At 48.5% G+C, this 16457-nt stretch overlaps 2 protein-coding genes across 2 annotated transcripts in view; one reads left to right on the plus strand and one right to left on the minus strand.

The window, feature by feature from the left end:
• The window catches only part of Per2 (period circadian regulator 2), a 750618-nt gene that overhangs the window by 380905 nt on the left and 353256 nt on the right, over positions 1–16457 (minus strand). The window lies entirely within an intron of this gene.
• The window catches only part of Twist2 (twist family bHLH transcription factor 2), a 48295-nt gene continuing 40038 nt past the window's right edge, over positions 8201–16457 (plus strand). Inside the window, exon 1 of the mRNA XM_031368450.1 lies at positions 8201–8889. Within this exon, the coding sequence (XP_031224310.1) occupies positions 8372–8854 (483 nt within the window). The 5' untranslated portion in view covers positions 8201–8371 and the 3' untranslated portion in view covers positions 8855–8889. The remainder of the gene's footprint in view (positions 8890–16457) is intronic.

Below are 16457 nucleotides of genomic sequence, written 5' to 3' on the forward strand. Positions count from 1 at the left end.
TAAAAGAATAAATTAGGAGAAGAGAGTCAAGTGAATTCCTAGAACTTTTTGAAAACAAAAACAAAAACAAAACATGTGTAGTCTAAGGTTAGGAATGAGGGCCAGAGGTGTGATTGCAAACCTAATACCAGAAAAAAAAAAAAAAGCTAAATAAATAAATAAATAAATGAAATAGGATGCATGCAGATGAGATGGCTCACTGGGTGAAGGCACTTACTGTCAGATCTGACGAACTGAGTTCAATCCCCAGATACACATGAGGAAGAAAAGAACCAACCTCCACATGTACACCATGGCACACACAGAAAAATAACAAATGCATAAACATGTGAAAAGGATCCAACATGTATGATCTAAGAAAGATCAATATCATCACATTCTTCCCAGAAACACATGCACTCACAAACAGACATGAACTTCATATACAGAAACACACATGTGAACACACACAAACACAAGGCACACATAAGCACACACGTACACGCAAAAAACAAACACAAGCAAACATACAATTGCATGTGCCTACAGACACACATATGCGCTTTAGCCAAAGTCATGTCTCTTTCTCTGTCTCTCTGGGGAGGCCTGTACCACATGCTTCGCTGCTCTGGCGACCTCTATAAAAGAGGAACTTGCCACATGCTTAGGACAGTTCCCCGGCAGATGTCGTTGGTGTGTTTTTAACACTTGGGATGCAGTCAGAATTTTAACACACACATGTAATTCTAAGCTCATGGCATTAAACGTGTCAGGTAAGCAGTGAGAGCAGCTTAAGTCACATTTCAACTCGTGAATTTAGAGTTTTCTGAAGACTGTTTTGAAACACATATAAAGTTATAATTTAAGGTCTGCTAAAGCTCAAAATTGTCATGGGGAAGAGAGGCCATAATTTGTAATTATAAAATATAGGGCACAATGAATTCAAATGACCTTTCAGGAACGTTTATGGTCAGGCCACCTTGGAGCAGGACTTTATGAGGGTCGGGCATGTGTGGCCACTTAAGTCCCCCTGCACTTATTCAGACCTAGAAAAGAGGGTCATACTCTGTGTTTCCCCAATACCTGCTGGGGTCCCCAACAGAAGTTTTCATCTTTGAAAGTAAAGATTGCCGTCACACTGAGTGAAACTGGTTATCCATAATAGGCTGCTCATTCACAGGGGGAGACTGAGTCCCTGGCACTGAAAGGGTTAATCCAAGGCTGTCCCTGGCAATAGCAGAGGCGGACTCTAGTCTCTTGTGATCCCACTCTCCCGTCTTTTGCCTGACCTTCTTTGTAGCTAGTGCTGTAGCCAGGTCTCATCAATTTGCTGTCTTACATGGTAAAGCAACATGCGAGTCGTGTACCTTCTTGCCCTGGCTAAAGAAAATCACAAAGACACTGTTGATATCCTGTGTTATGTCAATATGGGCCTCACTCTAAACCAAGTCAAGCTTCAGGCATTCTTGTCACACCAGGGGAAGTTAATCCCTGAGCGTCCCTTTCTGAAAGCTTGCCTTCCACACACCATGCAAATACACATAGGTGCACATACCTGCAGATACATGCTCCCCCTCCAACACATGCGTGTGTGTGGTCCCACATATGCACGTGCATAAGCACATAGGCACACGCTTTCCTCTCCCCCTCCCACACACGAGCGTACACAACCCTTGGCTGCCTTCTACAATAGCTTTCCCGTTGGCAGCTGTCTTCAAGACCAAATCAACTCTGGCCATCACTTCCTTGGAGCACCTCTTCGCTTACCACTGACACAATCGGGAAATCTAAGCTCCGTTTCTGGTACTATGAGAGCCTCAAGAGCCTTGCCCAGCTCTCTCAATGCGGTTCCCAAACCTCCATACACTCTTCACCAGCCCAGCATCTCTTCCTGAGGACCCCCTTGCCAGCAGGATACCACTCTGCCCTCCTGTCTGTGCTTTATGGAAGCAGCTGCAGCCCTTATTCCTGAAGTGTAGCCAGCCAGGTCTCAGCTTGGAGGGTCAGACCACTCACATTAGATGTGAGATCCCACAAGGAGGCAAGCAGAGCTGAGAGGAGGGGAAGGAGAGACGGGAGAGATAGGCATAGTCGTTAGGTCTTCTGGACGTAGCCAAGCCTGAATCGAGAACGAGGCCAAGACACCCACATAAATAAGTTAACAAATTCCTTCTCTGCTAAGCAGATCCAGGTTACCCTTTGATTAACCAAGGGCACCAGGCCTGCGCTCCTACCACAGGTGACCTTCCAGTGCAGGGGTATGGGTACCCCTTAGGTATGGGTATGGTTCCAGATGTGGATGGTCTTACCCATTGCGGTCAAAGGTGCAAGGTGTCCTTTGGAAGCTGAGCAGAGGAGGCAGAGCCAACAGCAGCATGTGATACCACTATACCCATCCACATTCACCGTGGGCTTCCTGGAACCGGCGCCCCACAATCCAGCATAGGGAGAACTGGTCTATAAATCCTCATGGGGTGGGCTACTTCCACTCTGCCTTAAATCTCCATGCCCATTCTCCCACTAGAGCTCTGCAGAATGGTACTAGCGTGAGCCCACCACGCTGGGGTCCTCACCCATTGAAGACCCTTCTTAGAATGAGCCATTTTTTTTCCCTAGCAGCTCCTCCATGATGTTGAAGCATGCTAGGTAAGAAAATCTGGGCTACACGCTTGTGTCTCCCCTTTATTCACAGGTCCCCAGGGCTGTGAGCCAACTTCCTAGCATGGCCAATGGTGACCATTAGGACTTGTTTGACTGACGTTACGACTTATGGGTTTGATGTATCTGATGTATGTAACTGATCCATGGCAGTTATTCTAAGTCTGTCTGTCCATCCTGCCCTGCTCTGACCTGTAGAATCATGCTGAGGTTCTTCTCCTATCTTAGTTAGGGTTTCCATTGACTGTGAAGAGATGACATGGCCAAGGCAACTCTTACAAAGGAAAACATTTAACTGGGGCTGGCTGACAGTCTCAGAGGTTTAGTCCATTGTCATCATGGTGGCAAGCATGGTGGCCTGCAGGCAGGGTGCTATGGAAATGGTTGAGAGTTCCGCTCCAGGATCTGAAGGCATCAGGAAGAGAGCATGAGCCGCTAGGCCTAGTAAGAGCATCTGAAAACACAAAGCCTGTCCTTAGTGACACGCCTCCTCCAAAAGGCCACACCTCCTCCAAAAGGCCACACCTCCCCCAAAAGGCCACACCTCCTCCAAAAGGCCACACCCCTCCAAAAGGCCACACCTCCCCAAAAGGCCACACCCCTCCAAAAGGCCACACCCCCTCCAAAAGGCCGCACCTCCCCAAAAGGCCACACCTCCTCCAAAAGGCCACACCCACTCCAAACGGTCACACCTCCTCCAAAAAGGCCATACCTACTCCAAAAGGCCAAACTTCCTAATAGTGTCACTCCCTCTGTGGGCTTATGGGGATCATTTGTATTCAGACCACCACATCTCCTTTTAACATGACCAAGTAGTCTAGGGCAGAGTCCTGTTGATTGATGCTCTAGTCTCACACAGCACAGTTTGGCCCCAGACCTTGACCAATGAATGGTTCACTCCAACAGATGCCAGAAAGTTCAATGATCTCGGGTCTTTTTCCAGGGGTCAGGACCAGGATGCCCATTGTTAGTAAAATAAGCATGAGCCCCAATTCCACTGAACTCGGCATAATCACTGACTTATCTCTTCACATTAAATATGAACATCTGCTTTTCGTGTCTCTGGAAATCTTGACTCCCAAAGATGTGAGATGAAAGCTGACATAGAAACAGTGGTGATTTTTATCACTGAATGCTGAGAAGTATCTTAGCTGTCGTTCTTATCCATCTGACAGAATGCCTGGCAAAATGCAACTTAAAGGAAGAGGGGCTTATGTTGGCTCAGCAGAGGAAGGCGTGGCAGCTGGGTGGTTACAGTCAGGAGGCAGAGAGAGAAATTGTGCTCGGCTTGCTTTCTCCTTTTCAAGAGTCTCAGCCGCTGGCCCATGGAAAGGGGCTGCCGACATCAAAGTAGACCTTCTCTCTTCAGTTAAACCTTTCTGGAAATGTCTGCCGATGTTGCCAGAGGCTTGTGTCTTAGATAATTCTAAATTCCACAAGGCAAGGCCGTGTCAAGCCAAGAAGAAACGGGACAATGGAAGGGAGGATGGGGATGTTTCCACCCTGACGCTGGACTCAATTCCTGTTACCACTGCATACACAGTGAAAGCGTCCTTCCCTTCAGGTCGCAGCACACAGCCACTTGAAGGAGTTCTAAAAGCAGACTCCCTCCTATCTATCTACAGTCTGTAGCGTGGACATGACTCTATCCTCAGCAGCTGCTGTGACGGAGGCTGGAGATTGTCTTTTGGACTCCATCTTCAGTGGCTGTTGTAATGGAGGCAGGGGATTGGCTAGGGCGCTTTCTGGAACTTTCTAGCTCCTCAGTAGGAATCAGTCATTCACCGTGGGACTTCCTTCAACCTGGGATTTCTAGGGTGAGAAGCCAATGAGCTCTCTGGCCTGGCAGATGTTCACTCTGGGAAGGTTCTAGATGATGAAAATCCAGCTAGGAAGGGCACCAACCGTGACACAGCATTGTTAATAAGCAAACAGCTCTAACCCGAGGCAAAGCAATTCTAAAGGCTCCTGCGGTTTACAGAGATGAAGCTATCAGCTTGACATACTTCTCAAGAGCTCACCTCTGGAATTAGGGCTCCTGTAGACGAAGTGCCACACTCAATGCCCACTCTGTCTAACAGTGATTCAAAAAGGAAGGCACCCACGATTTCCTGTTGTGCAAGTCACTGGCAAGTGCCTGCCAGGAACAAAGGTATAGAAAGAACCAAGAAGGCATCTTCGGCCTCTTGACAAATGCCACCGATCCTGCTTTTGCGCAAATACTAGCTTTTGTCACCTGCTTAAGCTTCTTTGCCCCTCTCAACTCAAAAGAAGGTAACAAGCCACCAGTTCCCCTGCTCATACCCACAGGAGCTCTGTTAAATATCTGATCTCACATCTCACAGCTTAGCTAAGTCTGCAGGGGCCCGCAGGTATCCTCACTCTACCTGTAGCGTGCAGTAGCATTGAAATCTATACGTCTATTGCTCTTTATATATAACTTGTGGGGAATGTGAAAAAAAACAAAAACCCAGCATTTCCTGAGTATAAAGCACACATTTTATTATCCCTAATAAAGCTCAAGAGCTGTCTGATGGTATCCCAGCATCGAAGTCCATCCCTAGTTGACAGTATCAACAATGTTGCCAACACCCGGCCAGCAGCCATGAAGTACACTGTGAAAACTGAGTGCCTGGTCCTACTCATTGGCTGAAAGAGAGCAGGCAATAGAAGAAGTTTTCAGAACTCTGGGTCATATTTTTATTTAATAAATCGAAGTCCTATGAAACAAAGCACACATTTTTACATACACGAAGAGAAGCGTTGACACGATTTTCCACATCGATAGTGAATAAATATACCAAGAACTGCATGTGTGCCCATGGACCCTTATTGCGTGATATTTCACACACGTCTGAGTGAGCCTGGGTGGTCTGGTGGATACCCACACACAAACACATTTTGTTTCTGTGTTATTAATACTTTGGTTTTATTAGCCTTATTAATGACTTGGTTTTTAAAAGAAAAAAATCAGATGATATCAATAACCAGAGTATTATTTCCCAAACTGCCTCATTTTTCATCAGTGCTTCATTTAAAAAAAAAATCTGAAGAGAGAAGGCTGCTTGCCACCTTCCCACCATCCTGTTCATAACATCGGAGAGACTCAGGTGTGTATCTGTGCCTTATTTTTAAGTTTCAACTAAGGCAACGCCTGAGAGAGGAAGGTGTTCCAAATTCTACCGCCAAGAGTTTTTCTCAGGCTCCTTACACTTTTCATTTGTTAAAAGTGTTTAAAATAGAAAAGATCAACATTGAAGAAGAGCAAAAACCTAAGTGAGCTGCTGGCTGGGAATTGGTCTGCCACTGTGGCCGCAGGCGAAATCAACAGTAGCTCCTAGGTCAGCAGTTCTCAACCTGTGGGTCTTGACCCCTGTGGAAGGGGGGTGCACATATCAGATACCCTGCACATCAGATATTTATATTACTATTCATAACAGTAGTGAAACTACAGTTATGAAGTAGCAATGAAATAATTGTATAGTTGGGGTGGGGGGATCACCACAACACGAGGATCTGTATTAAAGGGTCGAAGCATTAGGAAGGCTGAGAACCACTGTCCTATGTAACGGGGAGCCCCCAACCTATGTTCCATGCAATGTCCCCGCCCCCATCCTCTGGCTGAACTGAGCCAGGCAGCTTGAGACCTACCAGGCTTCTTGGCTGGGCTGTTTTCCTTTCCCTCTCAACTATGACCTCTGCCTGGTGGAGGAAGGGAGGAGGGGAGAGGAGAAGACAGTGAGAAAGAGAAACACAGACACAAGAAGGAGGGAGGGGGCTGGGCTGGGTACCAGAGGCTTCTGTTGGAAAAACCACCCTTGGTTATAGAGGGAGGACAGTATCATCTGATTTATTTATTTAAGCCAGACTTTAAAGGAGGTCCAGGTCAGGAGACTCATCACCCTGAGCGATACAGGGTGATAAAAGCGACCCAGCATGCCTGCACCCTATGCCGTCCACCCGGAAGTCCCAGGAAAGACCATCCCAGGCAGGCAGGAAGCCGCGATCTGGGTGCTTTCTTTTGCTCCTTGAATTTTTAAAAGATGAAGGAAAGAGTCAGTAGATAGAATGTGGCCTTTCCAGAAGGCAAGTCAGCCTGACACTGGGCACTGGGACTGAAGGAGAGACCTTTATCCTTCTGAAGCCTGGGAATGTTTAAGGGGCTCCCTGTAGTGCTGTGACAGTCCTCTCTCCGTGAGTGGGCCTGCTCTCCACAGAGCATTGTTCCAGTGGTGGGTGTTGCAAGTCCCCAAATGTGGAGAACCCAGGCCTTTGGCGAGGGGGCAAGAAGTGGCGTACACAGCCCTTCCAGCTCCCTAGACAGTGGTCTCAACCCGCGGGGCCCTCCCCACTGCCCCCAGGAGCGGCTGAGGCTGAGCAGTCTCTGGCCTCAGGTTCAACTTCAATAAGACCTAGCCAGCCCTTGATCACAAGGCTTCTCTGACAGCCATACTCAAGCTTGGCCTAGCTGAGCCCGGGTCACCTGGGAATAGGTTCAAAGGCAAGGAAGCTGTAAACCACCTCCAGGCCCCAGCTAGAGCGGCCTGGCGAACAAAGAGACCCCAAACACTTCAAAAGCGCTGGCTGGCGCTCGGCGTTCAGAGTCCAGATGGCAAAGGGCTGGGGTGGTGATGTCTGTTCACCAAGGCCTGGCCCAATGTTCTGCAATCCTGAGCCCTCCTGCCCTGCTCATCAGTGCCCAGGGCAGGGGACTTCAGACAGGTTCAGCTTCTCCCTAGTCGCAGTGTTCTGGGCCCACCACCGGCCCACAAACGGGAGTACAGAGTACAGAGACTGAGGTTGAACCCCAAGCCGGAATCCTGCACTCAGGGCAAGGTCAGGTAGGCAGGCACAGCGGGCACATGGGCGCTCCCGCAGAGGCTCGCTGTGGTGCCTAAGCTATAAAGCATTTAGGGGGCAGGTTCTGAAAATGTGTCCACGCTGAAGTACCCCAGAAAATCAGTATTGAAAAAAGATCTCCAACTCGCATTCTGGTCCGAGCGGGGCGGCGTCTCTATGGATCCTAGAGGCGAGATCGTGGGGGTGGACATCTCTGCCAACAGGCGAGTATCTGCCCTGCTCCGGGTCGTGGCACTCTGCCTGCACAGCTCCACTCACAGTGGGCAGGACCGCGTTGGAGACGCCGAGGTCTCAGTGCGCGCCCCAAGAGGCTCCCAGCTGCGTCCTTGGTCCAGCGGAGCACATCTGGGCTTGGACTCGCCTCCTCCACCCCTCGCAGAGACCCTGCACCCTGGCTGGGCCAAATCTGCTCCAGGAGACTCAGACAAAGGCAGGCATCGTTGAACCTAAGGGTCAGCACCGCTGATTAGCGGCCCGCGCCTGGGGTAGGAGCGCAGGCTGCGCGCGCGGACCTGGCCTCGGAGATGCCGGCCACAGTCAGGGCCGAAAAAAGAGGAGACAAAACTGAAAGTGCCGCCCGGGGGGGGGGGGGCGGGGGCGGCCGGCGAAGGCCCCAGAACTTGTCCTGCCCCTGGCCACGGTGGCCAATCAGCGCGCCGCCCTCGCTCCTGACAGCTATTTAGCAACCCAGCCGGGATAGAGTTTCCAAAAAAGTTAGAATAACTTCCTCTCCCGGAGACCTCGGTTTTGCACAAGCCGGCCTCGAAATCAGAGCCTTTGCGAGCGATCCGGGAGCCTGCGCTCCGCGGCCGCGGGCTTGGCCAGTGGCGTGCGCTCGGCGCCCCCCCAGCCCCACGCGCGCCGGGCGGGCGCCATGGAGGAGGGCTCCAGCTCGCCGGTGTCCCCCGTGGACAGTCTGGGCACCAGCGAGGAAGAGCTGGAGCGGCAGCCCAAGCGCTTCGGCCGGAAGCGGCGCTACAGCAAGAAATCTAGTGAAGATGGCAGCCCGACCCCGGGCAAGCGCGGCAAGAAGGGCAGCCCGAGCGCGCAGTCCTTCGAGGAGCTGCAGAGCCAGCGCATCCTGGCCAACGTGCGCGAGCGCCAGCGCACCCAGTCGCTCAACGAGGCCTTCGCCGCGCTGCGCAAGATCATCCCCACGCTCCCCTCGGACAAGCTCAGCAAGATCCAGACGCTCAAGCTGGCCGCCAGGTACATAGACTTCCTCTACCAGGTTCTGCAGAGCGACGAGATGGACAATAAGATGACCAGCTGCAGCTACGTGGCTCACGAGCGTCTCAGCTACGCCTTCTCCGTGTGGCGCATGGAAGGCGCGTGGTCCATGTCCGCCTCCCACTAGCGCCGCGCCACCCACCTCCGGAGCCGCACGCCAGGGTAGGTGCTGCGTGTGACCGGCATCCACGACGCACGGGTGGGTGGGCGGACGGGCTAGGGCATCTCTCCTCGTGGAGGTCCCTCAGACAACCGCACAGGGATGGGGTGAGCTTCCTCACCCTGCAAGGGTTGGCAGGACTTGAGAAAACTCTCCTACCCCAGGGGCACGCCCGAGGGCTTTTGCCAGGGGTATCAGTTCGGAACCCCCCGTGGTTCCCCAGCAGGGTCCAAATACACTTACTGGACAAATGGTCGCATTTTCCGTTCTTGGTGGATGGGTGTCTGTGGGTGACCCTGGGGGGAGCGATTGTCAAAACGTCTTCCTTAGGCCAGCAGAGGCCAGGAGATGCGATGCCCGCTGGGTTGTGGCCGACCTGTTGCTTCGGGCTCATTCTGTGGGGCCGAGGAGCCCACGCGTGGGGCAGACAATCGGCTCTTTCTGATCGCAGTTCCGGCCCGCGGGGGCTTTGGATGCTAGGGCGTTCGAGCCCTAGCCTGCTCAGTACGCACAGCGATACCGGCCGGTGGTGCAGCAGAGAGGTTTCTGTTCAGCGCTGGGGCTCCAGGTTCACGGTTATGAGGAGCAAATCGCTGGGCGCCAGGAATGCACTAGACCCTGTGGCCCCAGATGTATGGAACCTCCAAGCGCCCAGGCCTGGGTGGATATAGCGGCTTGGAGTCTCTGGCTGCTGGCAAGCAGGTGGATCGGTAGTTAGAGTTGAGTGTTTAGTGTACCACCATCTTTGAACTTGGAAAGACACAGAGGCAAGCAAGGTAGGGGATCCAGGCTGGGTAACAGGTCTGAGTGTGGGGTGAGTGTAGAGAGCAGGGCCTTACCTTGGAAGAAGGCTCCTCACCAAAGCAGTGCACTGCAACCAGGGTGGTTCTCTCTAGCAGAGCTTTTAGCACGTCCTGCACCCGCTGCTTATCAGACACCTTCCCCAACCTTAGGCAATCCCAGGGGCAGTATGCTCCAGGCAAGACTGCAGGCTCTGCTTCTCTGAGGCCTTGCTTCCATCTTCGAGGGGAGCGTGGTGTAGAAAATTCTTCCCACTTAATTTTCCTTAGTTTTACACAAACCTTGAGCGGTTTTTATTTTTTTTAAATGAAAGTCTCTGCTTTACACAGAAAGAATTTGGATTAATCAAGATCAGCATGACTATCCATTGTCCCAAACATCTATTTATGTTTTTTATTATTTTATAATATCTTGAAAGTTGCTGCTGTGGGTACAAAATGTTGCTCTCATACAGTGGGTTTATTTTCTTTCTTCCTCCCCTTTCTCTTTCACTCTCTTTCTTTCTTTCCTCCCTTCTTTCTTTCTTTCTTTCTTTTTTTCTTTCTTTCTTTTAGAATCTTTTATGTCTGTCATCGAAACTGTTTTCATGAAATAACCCCCGGGATAATGACCATTTCATAGTTTTTAAGAAGAGCTTTTAACAGAGTCACTTGTGGGAATCTTCCCCTGTGTTTGTCAAAAACAGATGGGAATTGTCTCAATCACGTATTTCTCTAGGAAAGAAAGTTTGGGTTGGCAAAGTACTCGAAGCTACAGAGGGATAATACATTAATGCTGTTTTTTGCTGCCTAAATTATGAGTGTCCATTAGTTAAGTTCCACTCACCCCTCTTACTATCATGGTTTACAACACGCCTGAGGAAGCCAGGACAGATGAAATCCACCATCTTTTCTATACACACACATAGAATTTGTTTAAGGAAAATGTCAACAGAACTGTCCTTAAGATGGCCCTTCCAAAAATTATTGAAAGCCAACACCAGGAGATGCTATCCTGATGCAAGAAGTTAGTAAGGGCATTTAAAATTCATTTTAAGATAATTGCTCTCTTCAACAACTTTGACCCAATCACAGTTTGCAATCAAATATGTTTTAAAATCCAAAAATGCAATATCTGTAATAAACAAATGAAAAATGTTAAGAGCTTATTTGGACAAAAAGGCATTAAACTATCGGATAACACATTTGGTTGGAAAGCAAGATGCAGGCCTGTTTACTTTCAAATAATCAAATACAATGGCTAGTCGGGTTAACTGGTGTCTGGCCACAAAGAGGACTCTTTCCAAGGGAATGTGTCCACATTTGATGCACTCACTGATGCTGGACCTGCCTTGGTCTGATTTATGAGGGTCGTGTTAAGGAGCACCTTTATGTTCTTATTCTTAACTCATCCCTCTTAAGGAGCATAAATACAATTGTAATTACTTTAATCTCCTAGAAATGTTGCTAATTATAATTGGTTATTTCTCTGTAACATTTCCAAGGAACATTAATTATAGACCTGGAGGGAGAGGAAACTAGACATTTCAGTGAACTGTGTATACTTTTAATGTCTATTGTGACATATTTTCACTAGCGACACAAAGCTTAGATCGTCCTTGACTGTGGAGAGAAACAGGGCCTGGTCCATGAAGTCCAGCTTATATTAAAGTTTATCCTGTTCTCCCTTGGCTGGGTGTTCAAAACCTCAATTAGACTAAGAACCAGGGTTCTTCCCAGCCAGCAGGACTCAGATAACTGAAAGAAGCCTCAGAAGGGGTCCAGTGTGTTTGTGAGACGTAGGAGCCCTCTGAGCAGGGTCGCTGTCACCTGGTCCAGAACAGAGAAAGGCACCCATTTCTTATCCACTATTTATTCTGCCGTCTTGGTCATAGTTGAAGGCGGCATCGTCTCCCGTTCTGCTGACTCTGCACGGCTTTTCCACAGGTTTTCCTCTCCAACGAGACTGTACTTTCCTTTCCTTTTTTTCTTTCCTTTTGAGCATGTTTGGTTCCAGTGGACGGAGTCCCTGTCTCCCTCACCTCCCAGCCCACGTCAGCCTCTCCTCTCCCCTGGAAGCTTGCTTCATGGAGGTGTTTGCTGCATCCGGGGTGTTAGTTAGTCTCAAAATAAAACTCGCCCCCCTCACCCCCGGGGAGGAACGGAAATGCACAATCCCAGCGGAGCTTTTGTTTGTTGAGTAGACCCAACTGAATAGTTGAGGTACAAATGAGATGGTTTTACAGAACCCCCTACAGTAAGAGCTGCTGGTGGGAGCCATCCCCCCAAAGCTCAGTAGCATTTCCCTGCCTCCCATCTGGCTGGTGTGGTGGCTGGAGAGGCTGGACTGGCTTTCTAAGATCACTTGACATGTCCTTTACTGAGGTTGTCTGAAAATCCCTCTCTCTCAAGCAGGTTGTGAGCCTGGGAGCATTGAGTTTCCACCGGCCTCACTCACTGTGTCCTGAATAGAAGGCACAGATGCGGGGCTAATTTTGCCTGGCAAAGAAATCATGAGGTCCACTCTTTGTGCTCGGAGCACTGTAACTCATAACTGGAGTTTAAATAGACTTAAAAAATATTTAACTAAGCCAAGTTTAAAGGCTGCACTTTGGGGGGGGGGCAGTTTTCAGGTTAGTGTCTGCATCCATCTATTCTCCCTGGTGTCTTTAGGAGTCTCGTGAATGGGGCAGGAATGTCCATGTATGTTTACATCTTTTCTTGGGAGGGGAGAGGGTGCTGCGGAAAGCAAAGGGAACACGAAGCTCTCACCAGCAGAGTTCACAACAGAGGGCTGTAAAATTCAAAGAGGTGGGTTAGTTCCTGTGGCCATGAAGCAGAGCCTGGTTCCAGAAGGATCTAAGACACACAGATGGCTGTCTTCCAGAGCCGAGATGGAACGAAACAGTCAGAAAGTGTTTCAAAGGGTATTGTGCCTGGCCACCTGAGTCTACACATGTGGTAAAACTGAAAGGCATGGAACACACACATACACCACATGCACACACACACATATCCCACATGCACATACATACCACATGAACACACACACACACATACACACACATCACACACCCATGCATGAATAAAATGCTAACACTTGAAGACAACCTAGGGTCTGGGAAGATGCCATCCTTAGGAGAAATGAGTAAAACCACAGAACCTCCTTGAAAAATTAAAATTATCTTGAAGTTTAAAAATTCAAAGTATTTATTGGCGTATAATCATCTTCCATACATTGGAGAATGTTTCATGAAGACACTCTCCTTGAAGTGTATCATATACTTTGATCTTATCCATCCCCATCCTTTCCCCTTCCCAGTAAAAATATAAAATAAAATAAAATAAACATGTTCTATAAGAATTAGTCTATATTTAAATGGGCCAACTTCAGAAGGAACTGTAACTGTTTTATCTGAGTAATAAACTAAAAGAAAACCTACCTTACAATCTATATTTTTCCTCATTTGTGTCACTGTACTTCTACTTAGAATGTACAGTGTCTTTATATAGATATAATTAATTAGAAGTTCCCAAGCAAATAGTTTTGTCCCAGAGACTTGACAGTGGGCATTAATCCCAACAGGAGTTGACCTGCAGACTAATAGAGAAAGAAGTTGCAAATAGATTTTTTTAGTGTCTTTTACAGACACTCTTGTCTGAAAGAGGCATGCGCCTACTTTTGAGGATGTTAGTACTATATTGGCTTTCGTCAAAGTTACACACAATTCTAAAGGATGATTTAGAGTAATATAAATATTGAAGTTACAGAGTGTGTGTGTATGTGTGTGTGTGAGAGACAGAGAGGCAGAGAAAAACAGAGAGAGAGAGAGATGGGATGAGATCTCAAATCATGCACTTTGTCTGCAGAACACGTTCTGTGACCCCTTTCTGCAGCAAACCTTCCTGTGTGATTGAGTTACGTTAAACTACGCCTTAATTGAGTGTTTATTTGGGACAAACATGTGATGCTGAGGCTGTAATTTCCATGCTGATGTAAACTGAGGCACAGTGGATTTTTTTTTTCTCCCCCAGTCAGTGATCACCAATGGCTGTCACATCAAAGGGAGCCTTGGATCGGAAGCTGGAGAGGGTAGCAGGTGGCTTTACTCCACCATGAAGGAGATCTTCAGCGCTCCTTGAAAATGGTTCTTTTGAACTGTGTTTGAGCATCTTGGAATGTTTGGTCATTGTCCCTGACGCCCGCTAAGAATCTTGTGAAGGTCCTGTGATTATGAATGAGACAAGACAGGGCTGAGATGCCTGCCTACTCTGTCTCTGGAGCTTCTCAGGGCTCAGCCTCGGCCCCTCCATTGCTTCCCTTTATCATGTGACCCAACAGAGATTGGGACAACCCGACCCCTGCCTCTTTAAAACAGTGACTTTATTCTGGAGTCTCAGGAAAAGGATCTTTGAATTGATTGAGCCCTCAGACTCTGGGGTTCAGTTTTCGGCCACTTTGAGGAAGGCCAGGTTGAACTCTGTGCATAACGTGGGCAGTGATTTTCAATTCTCCTGTCTAGCTCACTTTCTGCCCAAAGAGCATGTTCCTTGACAGCACATTGGGGAAGGGACAGATGTTCTGGAGTTTATCTGTGTTTCTGCTTATCTGGGGTATGACTGAGAGGGGGTGGGCTTGAAGGAAACCTTGACTTTCAGTAAGTAACCCTTTGTGACCAAACATCCTCCCTGTGGTTGAGTTTGGTGGTGTGACTGAAAGCAGAGGTTCTGGAGGGTCACTGAAGGCAGCTCTAGCCAGCTGTTAGAGAGGGGGCAGAGCTCCATCCCTCTGCTACCTTCCTGGCTCAGAAAGAAGGCCCACGCTTTTGCTGTGCACCATTTCCCATTGTTGCATAGACAAGTGCCACTCGGCCTTCCTGTCTTTTAAAAATAATTTTATTTTTATTTTATGTTTGTTGGAAATTTGCTAACGCATATGTCAGTGCACTTCATGTGCTCCTGATGCCTGTGGAAGCCAGAAGAGGGCATCAGATTCTCTGGAACTAGAGTTAAGGACGGTTATTGTGAACTATGTTTGTGTAAGGAATCAAACCCGGGTCCTGGAAGAGCAGCCAGTGCTCTTAACCCCAGAGCCATCTTTCCAGCACCCCCATGCACAGCCTTTCTGTGACCCCTGTTCAGAAGGTCCCAAAGTCTTCATTGCTTGGACAGCAGGAAAGAGCTGCCTTATAAAATAAACAGACTCCATAGAAGAAGTAGCCTGCTGCTGAAGAAGTAGCCTGCCGCTGAAGAAGTAGCCTGCCGCTGACACACAGGCACTCTGCTGCCTCGTGGGTTCCTTTGTTACTCAGAGTTAACAATCACAGAAATGCTAGCAGCCAGTATTTTCCTCCCATCTTGCCTAGTGATGGACGTTCCTGTTGTTCCTTTCAGGGGTGTAGGTGGACTGATTCAGAGAGATCAGAACTCAACAAAGCCATTGCCTCCCTTGGAGGGTAGAAGTGTCAGTGGTCTTTCTCAGACTTTCACCCCAGGGCTTAAGAGGAGTGGGAGGGAGCCCCTAGTGAACCAGGCCAGGTCACCGGCAGGCTTGGCAAACCCTACACTGCTGACTGCCGCATTTTCCAGAAATTCGTGCAAACGTTTAATCTTATTCTTAAAGAGACTGCTGGTCTTGCTAAATAAAAATATTGTTACCATTTTTCTGTGAACAAAACCTAAAGGCCTGTAGTGGGAGCCCAAGGAGTGGGAAGGTATGTCTTTTTGTTAGGTTGTTTGATTGTTTTGGTTTTGGTTTTGGTTTGAACTTGAGCATCTGGCATGCCTCTGTTGCTATGCTTGGATTGATTTGTGAATGGCTTCTTCATTGGGGATCGATTGCTTTTCCTGAAATCAATTAGTTCTGAATCGCAGACTTGGACGTACGCTGGCTTCTAACTATTGCAAGCCATTAGCAGAGGCCCAGCCGCCAGGATTAAAGTGGATCTGCTTATGTTGCTCCATGTAGCTAGGAACCTTCCAGTAAAGGATCTGGTCACCTAGTCTTCCTGCTGTGACCATTTCTACCTCTGGAAAGTCTGTCTTCCTCCTCGGACCCAGCGCACCTGTTGACTCTTTAGCTCTGAGGTCATCTTTGTAAAAAAATGATTTCCTCAAGTCCCAGTGAGATTTCCTATACAAAGGCCATAGAAGAAGATCCCAAAGGCTGGCCTTGCGGTCACTTGGGTGGCAAAGCCACGTTTAAGGGGTAAACACACCCTCTGGGAGGATCCTGTCATTCCAGAGTTCTGTGTTCTGTGAAGTGCTAACCCAGACCCACATGTGTGCTTGAGACCCCTCTCCTTAGCTGGCCGCTGCTTTTGTTTTCATTGTTGTTGTTGTTATTATTATTGCTATTAATAGTAGTAGTGAAATAAAATGACCCCAATCAGATATCAATGTTTGTATCCTAAGAGCCCAGAAATATCCTATTTTGTGGATTTGTCTCTTCCAAAATGACTTGCTTATATCCCCAAACTGCAACAGGGGACTAGCCGTGGCCCTACCCGAGGGCGTGGCAGAGCAGGTAACTCCCTTAAGTGGAGCCGAGTTATGGAGTTGATCACTTCTGTGCAGCCAAGGGCCCGTCCATGCATACAAGCAAGCTGGACCATAAGGGCAGCATGGACTTTAGGGTGTCTCTCCAGATGACAAATTACTGCAGATATCAGGGCTCCCTCTGAACTAGCTTCTGAGGATGGAAGGTGTTCTCTAAAGAGTCGGTGGAACCCGATCCTTTTGGTGACCCCTCGGCTTGTTTCACATACTCTCTCTGTGTACTGTACTTTAAA

Source organism: Mastomys coucha, unplaced genomic scaffold, assembly GCF_008632895.1.
Source record: "Mastomys coucha isolate ucsf_1 unplaced genomic scaffold, UCSF_Mcou_1 pScaffold14, whole genome shotgun sequence".
Classification (NCBI taxonomy): Eukaryota; Metazoa; Chordata; class Mammalia; order Rodentia; family Muridae; genus Mastomys; species Mastomys coucha.